This window comes from Scyliorhinus torazame, chromosome 2, assembly GCF_047496885.1.
Source record: "Scyliorhinus torazame isolate Kashiwa2021f chromosome 2, sScyTor2.1, whole genome shotgun sequence".
NCBI lineage: Eukaryota > Metazoa > Chordata > Chondrichthyes > Carcharhiniformes > Scyliorhinidae > Scyliorhinus > Scyliorhinus torazame.
In genome coordinates, this window is record NC_092708.1 from 186643622 (window position 1) to 186658925 (window position 15304).

General features: G+C 44.9%; 1 protein-coding gene across 3 annotated transcripts in view; it reads right to left on the reverse strand.

Annotated features, from left to right (window-relative positions):
* The window catches only part of traf3ip1 (TNF receptor-associated factor 3 interacting protein 1), a 290175-nt gene that overhangs the window by 43328 nt on the left and 231543 nt on the right, over positions 1-15304 (reverse strand). For all 3 annotated transcript variants that reach the window (XM_072481210.1, XM_072481192.1, XM_072481201.1), the window contains one exon: positions 11916-11992. In XM_072481210.1, coding sequence (XP_072337311.1) covers positions 11916-11992 — 77 coding nt within the window. The remainder of the gene's footprint in view (positions 1-11915; positions 11993-15304) is intronic.

Consider the following 15304-nt stretch of genomic DNA (forward strand, 5'->3'; position numbering starts at 1 on the left):
GGTTAGCACTGCTGCCTACGACGCCGAGGACTCGGGTTCGATCCCGGCCCCGGGTCACTGTCTGTGTGGAGTTTGCACATTCTCCCCGTGTCTGCGTGGGTCTCACCCCCACAACTCAAAGATGTGCAGAGTGGGTGGATTGGCCATATCTTTTTATTAGAACAGTAAACATATATACAAGGCCAACGGTACAAACACTAATTTTGTGTTGGAGAAACAGGGCACCCTCCCCATAATACCAATGTACGGGGAGGGGGGTGGGGTGGGGTGGGGGTGTGTGGATACTCTGATTATTAAAACAGTTCACAACACGTTTCTACAAAAAAGAAATGTTACAAGCACTAAACTTTGCGCTGGAGAGACCAGATACCCTTGTCTCTAGCAACAGAAGGGAAAGGGGGGGGGGGGGGGCGGGGGGTGATGGGGAGAGAGGGGAAAGGAGGGTGTGGGTGAAGGGGGGGGGTCCAATAGGGCACTGCCTGAACTATCTACAGAGGCAGAAAAGCAAAAGAACCTTCAATTATGATGTGCCAGATTCTGGGAGCCCCCCCGAGGGGGTGAGGGGCGACATAGTGTCAGGCAGGAATGAGACCCGCACCCTGCTACAGAGAGGCTCATGTCCACCCTCCGCTCCCGACACTGGGCAGCTGACAGCCTTCGGACAGTCGCCCTCCGGGTCTGAATCCTCCACCACATTGAGTGCGACAGGCGACACGGGTCCACCAACCAACCCAGGGCCTGCCTTGATCCTGCCAGTGGGATCATCGACAGGCCGGGATCTCCTCAGGTACCTCCCGGGGTCCCGGGCCAGTGGGAGGCGGTGGTGCAGCTAAATTGCCCTTAATTGGAAAAAATAAATAATTGGGTACTTTAAATTTCTAAAAATAAAAAAAATAATTAAAAAAAGATTTATATTGTTTCTATGTTATAGAATTCTCATTTATTGCACATATAACATCTCAAAAATAAATGACGCATTTATGATTATGGTTTTGAGTCTTTGGAATTTTAATACTGCACCTTTCCAGGCTGATTAAGGACCTTTCAATGAGATCCTTGTCCTGCTGCAAAATGCTCTTTTAATATATTAAACACACTGCAATAAATTAATTTCTATATTTTTGATATAATTCTTTTAAGTTTAAGTCTTTCTCAACAGAATCTCCAATGATTTCCCTTCCATCCCAAATCTGGCAAACCCTTCTCTCCTTTTAGCTGCAAATTCTTCTAACCTCAGACTAGGTCCTCCCAGCAGTTGACACTATAATGACCCTTTCAGTGACATTACATATTTAGGGGTCAACTTTCTTCATCAAAAATCTACTTGCATTCTCCCTAAATAAAGCTCATCGGGATGTACATGGTTTGGTCTGTAAATAAGCTACAAGCTAGTCTCTGCGGTAAGCCATTTTCCGCCAAAATTTCATACACCAACTATTTTGATTAATGAGCTTTGACATTTAGACTAGCTAAGGGGCTCGTTAGTTGCTATGATGTTATAGGTGCATTGTGAATTGCTATTTTACCACTACTGTTAACAAAACTGCATCTAAAACTTCACTTGCCGGTTTTCATTAGCAGGTAATAAATTATGAAAAGCAAGCATTTTTCCTTTTTGAAGAAGAAGAGAAAACTTAGCCCAAGTTATCCATACTTCAGATTTACTGCTGTCAACATGTAGCATATTACATATATATAACTCCAGGATCTGTAGATGTAAACCCAGATTTGTTTCACAAAATATTGTTAAAAATGGCAATACACCTTTCTCATTTGCAACCAAATGAGAAACTGAATTGAAACAAGAAATATTTCAAGCAGCGTTGAGAAATACATGAAGATTTGGGTTGGTTTTGTTCAGTGAAAGGCCCATGGTTCTTGTATATTGTAGCAGACTAATTTTATTCAAATGCATTTAACATCAAACCCTTTCAAATCAGGAAGGAAACAATTATAACTACCTTCAGCTGACTATACAAAAATTAAATCTGCAAAAAATACACTAAATTCTCTGAGTGTGCAATGATCTTAATGAGGACCAGTTGTTTCCAGCCACTGAGCTGCTAAACCTCTTTTTACATTTATTTAAAGCAGAACTTTCTCACCCCTGACCATTGCACTTGTAAATGTTTCCTTGTTTAAATCTGTGTGTTTGTTTGGGTCACAGCTGTCAATACTGGACAATTAACCCAGGGTACAGATGACCAGAGTCAACTCAATTTGGGCAAATGCTTAAGTTGTATAAAATTGAATAGAAAAAACGTTATTGCACATTCACACTGTGATTAATTCCTCACCAATACAAATAAATTTAAAATTAAGTTATACAAGCAATGAGCACTGGTAAACTATTTGGTGTAAGAGGTAGGGCAAACAAGTAATTGAAAATGAAAGTGGGAAGGAGGGAACTAAACCATCAATAATCACACCCATCAGCTTGGTGATTCTCAGAGCCATTCCTTCATTAATTCAGCACCCTTGATCTACTTTGAATATAGTAAATGCCAATGAAGCAATCAGTAGTCAATTTTTGAGAGAGAAGGATAACTAATTCACCAACTCCAATCTTAAAAAATGGGGGAACAAAGTATAAGAAAGAATAGGCCACCTCACCCCATTTCCGTCTTACTTACCCATCTCTTGGATTGGACAAGGTTACACTCTGTTAATACAAGAAAAATCGAGTGTAATTCACCTCAGATTCCCAAAAGCAATCAAGCAAGTTCCAAGGGACTTGACCCATCATTATTCTTGTGAACCTAGCCACCTTAGAACTCAAGATTGTCTTGCACTTAGGAACTCTTACAGATCCTTTTTGAATGCTTTAGGAAAAAAATCTACATTCAGTGCACATACTAGCAACTTATTTTGAGGGCTAACAAACATCTGGGGGAAAAAAACTTGAACTGATGCTCGAGGTCTCGCTGTGCATCTACCTCAAATAACCATTCATACAGATATAATCTAATTCCTTTATAACTTAAGGACCTCAATCATGCCATCTTGGAGTCCAAGCTTTTCCAATGTAATTAATCCCAGTTCTCGAAGCCTGCCTGATAACTATGAACCGTGAAATTAGGTATATGAGCAGTTTGCCACAGAGTTTTTTCCACGGTCTCAACAGCCATGTATTGGCATGACAAATGGAGACTATTTCACATATGGCCAGACCAAGTCCTTATTTATGATTAGTGCTGCGCTGCACTGCACCCTCCCCCCCCATATTTACCAGACACAGCCAACGGTGGTGAGCACTGCTGCCTCACAGAGCCAGGAACCCAAGTCCAATTCTGTTCTTAGGTGACTGCCTGTGTGGAGTTTGCACTTTCTCCCAGTGTCTATGTGGGTTTCCTCCGGATACGCTGGTTTCCTCCCACAAGTCACGAAAGACGTGCTTGTTAGGTGAATTGGACATTCTGAATTCTCCCTCACTGTACCTGAACAAGTGGCGTAGTGTGGCGGCTATGGGATTTTCACAGTAACTTCATGTGTTAATGTAAGCCTGCTTGTGACACTAATAAAGATTATCTCCAATAATTCTTTCAAGCAACTTGACTTGATGTTAAACTAATGAGTTGTAATTTCTTAGTTGAGTTATTTCCCATTTTAAATATAAACACCAAATAGGCCAATCTATATTTCCTGGGAACAATTCCAAATCTCAGGGAGTAATTACATTTTTGAGGCAGTGGACCACATCACAAAGACAGATTTATTTAAGCACCCTGGGATTAATACCTTCAGGCCAAGGTACTTGATTTGCTTCAAGAGTTTGAGTTCTGGCAAATATAATTTATATGTCCACATATAATATTAGCATTATCACTATGCTTCAATGTTGGTAGTCAAGTATCATCATCATCAACGTTCTCGACGGCTCGGTACTCTACAGTTAGCACAATTGCTTCACAGCTCCAGGGTCCCAGGTTCGATTCCCCGCTGGGTCACTGTCTGTGCGGAATCTGCACGTTCTCCCTGTGTCTGCGTGGGTTTCCTCCGGGTGCTCCGGTTTCCTCCCACAGTCCAGAGATGTGCAGGTTCGGTGGATTGGCCAAGCTAAATTGCCCTTAAGTGTCCAAAATTGCCCTTAGTGCTGGGTGGGGTTACTGGGTTATGGGGATAGGGTGGAGGTGTGGACTTGGGTGGGGTGCTCGTTCCAAGAGCCAGTGCAGACTCGATGGGCCGAATGGCCTTCTTCTGCACTGTAAATTCTATGTTTAAATAAAAGAAGCCCTGTGATGGTGGCAATGGAGGCAACACATGAGATTGGAGTGTGGTCACCGATTTGTAACAATCACTAGTTTGCCCGGGGGGGTTTGGGGATCTATTCATTGTGGAGGGTTTCCCTACCTTGGAGCATTGGAGGAGGAGTTTGTGTTGCCGGGTGGGAACGGGTTTCGGTACCTCCAGGTACGGGGTTTTGTCCGGAGGCAGGCTCCTGGCTTCCCCCGCCTCCCCCCGAGGGGGTTACAAGATAAGGTGATGTCAAAAACAGAGGTTGGGGAGGGGAGGGTCTCAGAGATATACAAGGAGCTGATGGAGTGGAAGGGGCCCCTATCAGGAAGATATGAAGTGGGTTGGGTGGAGAAATAGAATTCGACCTGTGGGAAAAAGCCCTGAAGAGAGTCAATTCATCCTCGTCGTGTGCCAGACTTAGCTTGATCCAGTTCAAGGCAGTCCACAGGGCCCATATGACAGCAGCCCGGATGAGCAGGTTCTTTGAGGAGGTGGAGGACAGATGTGGGCGGTGTGGGGGTAGCCCGGGAAATCATGTATATATGTTTTAGGCATGTCCAAAATTGAAGGGATTCTGGCAGGGATTGCGGACGTTATGCCAGAAGTCCTGGAAGGGAGGGTAACACTGAGTCCAGAACTGGCAATATTTGGGGTATCGGAGGATAAGGGGGCGAGGGAAGCCGATGTCCTGGCCTTCTCCTCCCTTGTGTCCCGGAGACGGATTTTGCTGGGATGGAGGGACTCGGAGCCCCCAAAGTCAGGAGCGTGGGTCAGCAATATGGCAGGGTTTCTTAGTATGGAGAAAATTAAATTTGCTTTGAGAGGGTCAATTCAAGGGTCCGCCCTGAGATGGCAGCCGGTCATAGACTACTTCAAGGAAAATTGAACGTCAGCAGTAAGGGGGACAGGAGGCATGGCAATGTTACAACGGGACAGAGAATACAGTTTACGGGCAGCTAGGGAATAGAGCAGGGAGAGTAGGGGGTGTTGTTCTGTAGGGTTTTTTTTTTCTTTTATCTTTACGTATGTCGGCCCACGCAGTTGTTTAAGAGATGTTAATGTATTGAACTGTGTAAATTCCAAATGCTTCAATAAAATATTTTCTAAAAAAAAGTATCATCATCAGTACTGAAGACTGGATGCAAAGAAACCATGAAAACCGGAGCCATATCTTGTGACTATACCCAAATATGACTTGCAGAATCCCTCAACGACTATATATTCCTTTGTGGTCTTCTGCTACCACAGCACTGATATGGATGCACCAGTATCAGAATGTGACCCCTGAAGATTTTTAATTCAAAGCAGAAATGCTCTCCTCATATGTCAGCGATGCTGCAAACCAAAATAAAAAGCAACAGCTCCTCAACCTGACTGAAAAGGCATTCTTTGGCATTCTCTCACACAGTGCAAAAGATAAATGGAACATACTCCTCAATGGGGGTTGGTTGGCACAGTTAGCTGGACAACTGGTTTGTGATTCAGAGTGAAGCCAACAGTGCGGGTTCAATTCCCATACTGGCTGAGATTATTCATGAAGGCCCCACCTTCTCAACATTGCCCCTCGCCTAAGGTGTGGAGATCCTCAGGTTTAATCACCACCAGTCAGTTCTCAAAATGGAGAGCAGTCTATGGTCTTCTGGAACTGTGGTGACATTTGCCTTTACTCTTGGGTGTCCATACATCCGCTATAAAACACCTGTTCACGAGATATGAAGGTGGCAGCCATTGACACTGACAACTGGGAGACAGTCACTAACAGCTGTTACCCCTGAAGGCTTTTAGGAATGGCATTGGAAGATGGGAGCAGAAACAAAAAGCTCAACGGGGCAAGAAAAGGAGCCAGAGAAAACAGAGGCCAGTGAATCGTGCACCTTCTTAGCCACCGTCAGCCTCTGAAACAAATGCAGCAGAGACTGCCATGTCAGAGTGGGCTTCCCGGGCCACATCAGCCGATTCTTAACTCAAGTGTTGATTACCACGGTGCAAACCATTGTCTACGAATCAGAAGGCTGCCGTTGCCTGATGCTCTTGTACCTTATCCACTGAAATTTAACTGTGAGATAAGTAGTACAGCCCAAATCTTTAGGTTGCAAGATAATACAATATTTGATCTTAAATTTTTGATTGTAACTTAGTGTTAAGTGCAAACACAACAACAAAAAAATCTGAAAACTTAGTGTTACTTTCCTTGGCTTTGTTTCAGATATGGAACAGTTCTGGTGAGGAATTACATCAGCTAGTTGTCACTTACACCACCATAACAGTTATGTTGGAAGAAGAATTACAGAAATCTACATCCAACTTTTCTACTGTAACCCTTAAACAAGCAATTTTATTTAAAAAGTATGTACGATATTTTAAAAATCACTTTCATTAGTTTCAAATGATCTTAGCACATCAAAAGTGTCCTTTTTTGGTTCCTTAATGCCTTAAATATTTTTAGTTCAGCTTTGAATTTCATTCCCTTCATTAACAAGAGCATCATCTATAACAAGAGCATCATCTAGAGGATAATCTATGCATTACAAAGATCCACTGGGTAAATGTGAAAAACTAGGAAAATTTACAATGTACAGCATTAAACAAATAAATAAATAATATTTTTTCGTGTCACAAGTGGCTTACATTAACACTGCAATGAAGTTACTGTGACAATCCCCTAGTCGCCACACCACGGCGCCTGTTCGGGTTCACAGAGGACAGCATCCTTGTCGACGCGGACAGAATCAAAAGCTATAATTGCAGCTGCAACAGTGTCAGTTATGTAATGCCAGTTATATCAAGAAGGATCCTTTACAGTATTTTAAATATATTTAATCAAAACAAATAGGTTACTGTGAATATCTGCTCTAAAATATTGACAATTAATAAAGCAAATAGATGTTGCATTAACTCCCGCTTTATTCAGTCATCAAAAGGATGAAGAAGTGCATTTAAGAAGGTAACTTCTTGCAAGCAGTAAAGATGAATATCTTGCCACAGTTTTCATTTTTATTCGTGCTTGCCTGCCTTTGTGCCGAAGGCGGTTTTTATGGGGACGAACGGTTGATTTTCTCGTTTGTATGTGCCGGTAAGATGGCGAGGATTCGGAGTACGGTGCTTCAGGGCAGCATGATAGCACAGTGGTCAGCACTGTTGCTTCACAGCGCCAGGTACCCGGGTTCAATCCCGGACTTGGGTCACTGTCTGTGCGGTGTTCTCCCCTTGTCTGCATGGGTTGCCTCCGGGTGCTCCAGTTTCCTCCCATAAATCCTGAAAGAGGTGCTTGTTAGGTGAATTGGACATTCTGAATTCTCCCTCAGTGTACCCGAACAGGAGCCGGAGTGTGGCGACGAGGGGACTTTCACAGTAACTGCATTGCAGTGTTAATGTAAGCCTACTTGTGACACTCTTAAAAGAGAGGGCGACAGTCGAGGGTTTAGTTCTTCCGAATCTGATGTATTACTATTGGGCAGCAAATTCCGAGAATGTGCAGAGCTGGGAGAGGAAGCCGGAGGCGATGTGGGTGAAGATGGAGGCAGAATCTTTAAGGGGGTCGGGGTTGCGGACACCGCTCCCTTTTCCCCCGGAGCAATTCTCAGGTTCTCCAGTAATGGTAGCCATGCTGAAGATATGGAGGCAATTTTGGCAGCATTTTAAGTTAGGGGCAGGGTTGAAGCGGAGGCCTTTTCGAGAGAATCATGTGCGTGAGCCAGCGAGACTGGATGCTCGGTTTCGGGGATGGAAGGAGGGGAGTGGTGATGGAAATGAAGGACTTAATTTTGGAAGCGAGTTGCCTGTTGGGAGGAATTGACGGAGAAGTTTGGGATTCCGCAGGGGGAGGCCTTTAGGCATATGCAGGTGCTGGGCTTTGCAAGGAAGGGTTTTCGACGTTTCCAGAGACACCTACACCTCCTCTTTGTTGGAGGGGTGCTGTCGATGATAGGGTTGGAAAGGGGGGTCATCTCAGCGTTAGGGCTGGAAGGGTGGGGTCACCTCGGTGTTTTATGGGACGATTTTGGAGGAGAATATGGCGTCGCTGGAGGGCATTACGGCCAAGTGGGAAGAGGAGCTGGAGGTGGAATTGGAGAAGGGATTGGGGTGTTTGAGGTGTTGCGGAGGGTGAATGCCTCAATGTTGTTGGCAAGGCTGGGATTAATACAGTTAAATGTGTGCACAGGGCTCACCTGACGAGGTCGAGGATGAGCCGGTTATTTGAGGGGATGGAGGACACTTGCGAGCGGTGTGGAGAGGTCCGGCCAACATGTACATATGTTGTGGTGCTGCCCAAAGTTGGAGACATTTTAGGGGTCGTTTTTCAGCATCATGTCAGTGATCTTGTACTTGGATTTGGAGCCCAGTCCTCTGGGGGCCACATTTGGGATGTTGAACTTGCCAGACCTGCAGACGGGAGCAGGGGCGGACGTTTTAGCTTCGCCATGCTGACTGCTTGGAGGCTGGTCTTATTAGGGTGGAGGTCAGCCTCTCTGCCCAGTGCCTCAGTATGGCTTGGGGACCTGATGGGAGTTCCTGTATTTGGAGAAAGTTAAGTTTACTTTGAGGGGGGCGATGAGGGGTTCGACATAAAATGGGGTTTATTTATTCTTCATTTTAAAGAGTTGGTTACTGTCAGTTGTTGGGGAGGGGGGGGGGGGCTATTCCTTGAGTTATTGTGGTGTTGGTTAGTAGAGTGGGGGAGGGGAGTTGTTGTTCTTTTGTTTTTCATTGTTTTGTTTATGTATAAAATGTTAACATTTTAAAAAACAAATAAACATATTTTCAAAGACAAAAGGAAACTTCTAGGCATCTGAATGTTCGACCCTAGGAGCTCAGGCACAATACACGAGAGAAAACCTGACAGTACAATCTCCGAGGACCATCGCTTCCTGCATGGCTTACCTTCCATACATAAACACAATTCTGGTTATCTCAGAATGCAGAGAAATTTGGATCAGATTATTTGTGCAGAACACATTATCAGAGACTTGAGCACAAAAATAATTTGTTCAAATAGATTGGTATCTCCTTTCTGATGGCTCGAAAGAATTCAGACCTGCTGCCCATAAGATGAATTTCTCCATTAAGATAAGCTAGACTGCTACAAAGAGCACATTACAGAACATTAATAACAAAAAATGTGCGCATGTAGAAGTCAACAAGTTGGTTAACAAATAGACTGATAGTTGTTCAAAGGATTTTATTGTGAGAACGGTAACATTGAGTAAGAGAATTTTATGGTTACACCATGTAAAGTTTGCTCTGAAAAGGGCAGTTGCTACCTTAAGAATGTTCCTTAGTAGACCTGGTGGGTCTCAACGTTTTGGACAGCATGCTCTGTCCATCATCTGGAGCCATGATGTGCAGATGCCGGCGTTGAACTGGGGTGAGCACAGTAAGAAGTCTTACAACACCAGGTTAAAGTCCACCAGGTTTGTTTCAAATCACTAGCTTTCGGAGCACTGCTCCTTCCTCAGGTGAGGAATTCACCCGAGGAAGGAGCAATGCTCCGAAAGCTAGTGATTTGAAACAAACCGGTTGGACTTTAACCTGGTGTTGTAAGACTTCTTACTGTCATCATCTGGAGGAATGACTGGAACAGGTGAAAGAGGTGGTTTTGTAGCAGAAGATGAGAGCAATCTTGTTGGTTGATTCGGCTATTGGTTTTGTAATAGGGTGGTCCATCTTAACATTCTTGCTGATTGTTAACTTGCAGGATGGACAATAATGTATGTGCTGAGTAAGGGAAGCTAGATGTCACTGATGAGAAGGCCGCTGTCTTGGGGAGCGGTGTGATGTTAGTAGATCTTCATGGCTTCCCTGACGCATCTTGATGCCAATGTGCGATGGATGAGATAGATCTAGAATTGATCCACTGACTGAGACTTAGTGGTTCTCGCATCCAGAAGCACATGACACAAAGTACTCCATTCTCCCTGTTCACCACCAATATTCTTGGGTCACTCCAGTGACTGTTGACTAGCATAGATCTCAACTGACAGTCTGAGCCATTGGATATGATGGTTATTAAGTTGAGTATGTTTGACAATAGCTAACTTGTCCCATTCAGAGTTTGAAGCAGGTTGAAAATAAAGATCAGTGGCTCAGATAACTGGCAGTGGACTTGTGGTAGTCTTGATGTATTAGTGTGCTGCTATGAAACTTGGTGATGAGAACATAAAGAAATGGTATGGAAAGTTATTGTTCTGTCTCCAGAATAAAAGTAATACTCAAATGTTGATTGTTCAGGTGTTGTACGAAACTATGAAGTTCTTGCCTATCATGTTGCCATATGACAAAAGTGTTGCCGACATATTAAAACCAGAATTTAGGTGGATGACTAGTTGATTGAAGTGTTGCTTGTTTGCTTCCATAAAGATGTTTGTGACAATTGGTGACAATGGAGATGGACTAACTTACATTTTTTATTACAGCGAAACTCCAAATATGATCACATTTACTTCTGGGTCTTTTATAGTTTTCTAAAATAAATTTAGAGTATCCAATTATTTTTTTCCAATTAAGGGCAATTTAGCATGGCCAATCCACCAGCTTGCACATCTTTGGGTTGTGGGGGTGAGACCCACGCAGACACGGGGAGACTGTGCAAACTCCACACAGACAGTAACCCGGGCTGGGATCAAACCCGGGGCCTCGGCGCCGTGAGGCAGCAGTGCTAACCACTGCACCAACCATTGGATATTTTATAGTTGAGTGACTTTATGAACAGCTGGCAAAACCAAAATTTGATTTAAATTTATCTATGGCTATGTGGTCAATCGACTATGGGGAAGGAAGATTAAATCCACAATATTCAGTTTTTTACTCCAATTAAAAGATAAGACAGCTTCTATATTAATATCATAGAATTTAACTCAGCAACTATACAATACGTGGAGATGTACACTGTATTTTATAATAATTTGTGTCAAATGTTTAGAAACATTAGTCTGTGCTGTAGTTTCCACAGTGGTTAGCATTGTTGCTTCACAGTACCAGGGACCTGGATTCAATTCCTGGCTTGGGTCACTGGCTGCGTGTAGGTTTCCTCCGGGTGCTCCGGTTTCCTCCCATAATTCCCTAAATATATGTGCTTGTTAGGTGAACTGGACATTCTGAATTCTCCCTCCGTGTACCAGAACAGGCGTCGTAGTGTGGCGACTAAGGGATTTTCACAGTAACTTCATTGCAGTGTTAATGTAAGCTTACTTGTGACACTAATAAAGATTATATTATTACAGTTTGCACTGTCCAGGAAGAATAGCTTCTTGTATGAGCTCCTGTTCTGGTGCCGTAAGCAAAGCATTTCCCTTCCCACTTTGGGTGTAAAACAAACTGTATGGTGCCTCTAGAGGTAGGAAAATAATAATCAATGTGTTTTTTTTATATATACATATGGAGTGAACCATATAATATACTTTTAAACTTCCCGTACCAGCCTCCCCGAACAGGCGCCGGAATGTGGCGACTAGGGGCTTTTCACAGGAACTTCATTGAAGCCTACTCGTGACAATAAACGATTTTCAATTTCAATTTTTCAAATCACAAGATGAGAAGATGAAAACATTGCAGACTATTTTCCATTTGAGCAATCATAGAAACCCTGAACTACTTAATAATAAAATGGTTAAAATTGATCTACCCAAGTTGGTTGGCATAAGTATCATATAAAAATTATGGCTCCTGTAAATTGTCCGTACCTGGTCTTTGGGTTTTGTTGCAGACTTTGACGATTCATAATCCTTCTTTGTTTCTAAAATCTTCCTGACAAGCACACCTGTCACAAAAATATAGTTTTTTTTGTAGATGTATGAAATTTGCATTACATATAAAATTCTTCCAACTGTTTCCAGGATTTTTTTCTGGTTTAAGTTGATAGAAATACAAGAGATCGAGAAGAGGTAAACTGACTTTATCTAGCCATAACCAGCATCACAATTCATATAACAAATTATGTGTATTTAGCACCTTTTTTTAAAAAAAAAAATATTTTATTGAAATTTTTTTCCCTGAGCAATTTTTCCCGCTTACAAAACAAGCGAAACGATAACAGTAACAAAACAGAAATTTTTAAACTTTTTAACAATAATAATAATAATATACAAGTAACAAAACCTCGTACTCTATTGACCTATACTCAACTGAGCCTCCTCCCCCCCTCCCCCCACCCCCCTGGGTTGCTGCTGCTGGTCATCCGTCTTCCCTCTAACGTTCCCCTAGGTAGTCGAGAAATGGCTGCCACCGCCTGGTGAACCCTTGAGCCGATCCTCTCAGGGCAAACTTTATCTGCTCCAGTTTAATAAACCCCGCCATATCGTTTACCCAGGCTTCCAGTCCGGAGGGTTTCGCCTCCTTCCACATGAGTAGGATCCTGCGCTGGGCTACGAGGGACGCAAAGGCCACGACATCGGCCTCTTTCGCCTCCTGCACTCCCGGCTCTTCCGCAACTCCAAATAGAGCTAACCCCCAGCCTGGTTTGACCCGGGCCTTCACCACCTGCGAAATCACTCCCGTCACTCCCTTCCAATACCCTTCCAGTGCCGGGCACGCCCAAAACATATGTGCGTGGTTTGCCGGGCTCCCGCCATACCTCCCACATTTGTCCTCCACTCCAAAGAACCTGCTCAATCTTGCCCCCCGTTATGTGTGCTCTATGCAGCACCTTAAATTTAATCAGGCTAAGCCTGGCGCATGAGGAAGAGGAATTTACCCTGCTTAGGGCATCAGCCCACATACCCTCCTCTATCTCCTCCCCTAATTCTTCTACCCACTTTCTTTTTAGTTCGCCCACCGACTCCTCCCCCTCTTCCCTCATCTCACTATAAATCTCTGACACCTTGCCCTCTCCGACCCACACCCCTGAAAGCACCCTGTCCTGTATCCCCTGTGTCGGGAGTCGCGGAAATTCCCTCACCTGTTGTCTAGTAAACGCCCTCACCTGCATATATCTCAAGAAATTCCCCCGGGGTAACTTATACTTTTCCTCCAGTGCTCCCAAGCTCGCAAAAGTCCCATCTATGAATAAATCTCCCACCTTCCTAATTCCCAATTGGTACCAGCTTTGAAATCCTCCATCCATTCTTCCTGGGGCGAACCTATGGTTGTTCCTGATAGGGGACCCCACCAGGGCTCCCCGCACCCCTCTCTGTCGCCTCCACTGTCCCCATATGTTCAGTGTTGCCGCCACCACCGGGTTTGTGGTGTACTTTTTCGGTGAGAACGGTAGCGGCGCCGTCACCAGCGCCTCTAGACTCGTCCCTTTACAGGACCTTCTCTCCAGCCTTTTCCACGCCGCTCCCTCACCCTCCATCATCCATCTACGTATCATTGCCACATTGGCGGCCCAATAATAATCTCCCAAGTTCGGTAGTGCCAGTCCTCCTCTGTCCCTACTGCGCTGAAGGAACCCCCTCCTTACTCTCGGAACTTTCCCTGCCCACACAAAGCTCGTAATGCTCCTATCTATTTTATTAGAAAAGGTCCTGGTGATTAGAATAGGGAGACATTGAAATACAAATAAGAACCTCGGGAGGACCATCATCTTAATTGCTTGCACCCTGCCCGCCAGCGATAAAGGCTGCATGTCCCACCTCTTAAAGTCCTCCTCCATTTGTTCTACCAGCCGTGTCAGATTAAGTCTGTGCAAGGTTCCCCAGCTCCTAGCGATCTGAATCCCCAAGTATCGGAAGTTTCTTTCCACTTTCCTTAGCGGTAAGCCTTCTATCTCTCTACTCTGGTCCCCTGGATGTATCACATATAATTCACTCTTCCCCATGTTTAACCTATACCCCGAAAATTCCCCGAACCTCCTCAAGATTCGCATAACCTCTATCATCCCCCCCGCTGGGTCCGACACGTATAGCAATAGGTCATCCGCGTATAACGAGACTCGGTGTTCTTCTCCCCCTCTAGTCACCCCTCTCCATTTCCTGGAGTCTCTCAGCGCCATGGCCAGAGGTTCAATTGCCAGCGCAAACAACAATGGAGACAGCGGGCATCCCTGTCTTGTTCCCCTATATAATCGGAAATACTCCGATCTATGTCGACCTGTAACTACGCTTGCCGTCGGTGCCCCATAAAGTAGTCTAACCCAGCGAATAAATCCGTTCCCAAACCCAAACCTCCTTAACACTTCCCATAAATACTCCCACTCCACCCTATCAAATGCCTTCTCTGCGTCCATTGCCGCCACTATCGCTGCCTCCCCCTCCACGGAGGGCATCATTATCACCCCTAATAGCCGTCGCACGTTAACATTCAATTGTCTCCCTTTTACGAACCCTGTCTGGTCTTCGTGCACCACCCCTGGGACACAGTCCTCTATCCTCGATGCCAGCACCTTTGCTAGCAGTTTGGCGTCCACGTTCAATAGTGAAATAGGTCTATAAGACCCACACTGCATCGGATCATTGTCCCTCTTCAAAATTAGCGACATCGTCGCCTCCGACATTGTCGGGGGTAGTGACCCCCCTTCCCTGGCCTCATTGAACGTCCTCGCCAACGGGGCCAACAAGTCCACATATCTTCTGTAGAATTCCACCGGGAACCCGTCCGGCCCCGGGGCCTTCCCTGCTTGCATGCTTCCCAGTCCCTTAATAACCTCGTCCACCTCAATCGGCGCCCCCAGGCCTGCCACCGCCTGCTCCTCCACTTTCGGGAACCTCAACTGGTCCAGGAACTGCCGCATCCCTCCTCCATCTCTGGGGGCTGAGACCTATATAGTTCTTCATAAAAGGTCTTAAACACCTCATTTATCTTTCCTGCCCTTCGCACAGTGTCTCCCCTTTCATCCCTAATTCCTCCTATCTCCCTCGCTGCTGCCCTCTTTCGCAGTTGGTGCGCCAACAGGCGACTAGCCTTTTCCCCATATTCATACCTCCTCCCCTGTGCCTTCCTCCACAGTACCTCCGCCTTTCTGGTGGTCAGAAGGTCAAACTCGGTCTGGAGTCGTCTCCTCTCCCTGTACAGCTCCTCCTCCGGGGTCTCTGCAAATTCCCTGTCCACCCTTAAAATCTCCCCCAGTAATCTATCCCTTTCCTTGGCCTCTGTTTTCCTTTTGTGGGCCCCAATAGAAATCAGCTCTCCTCTG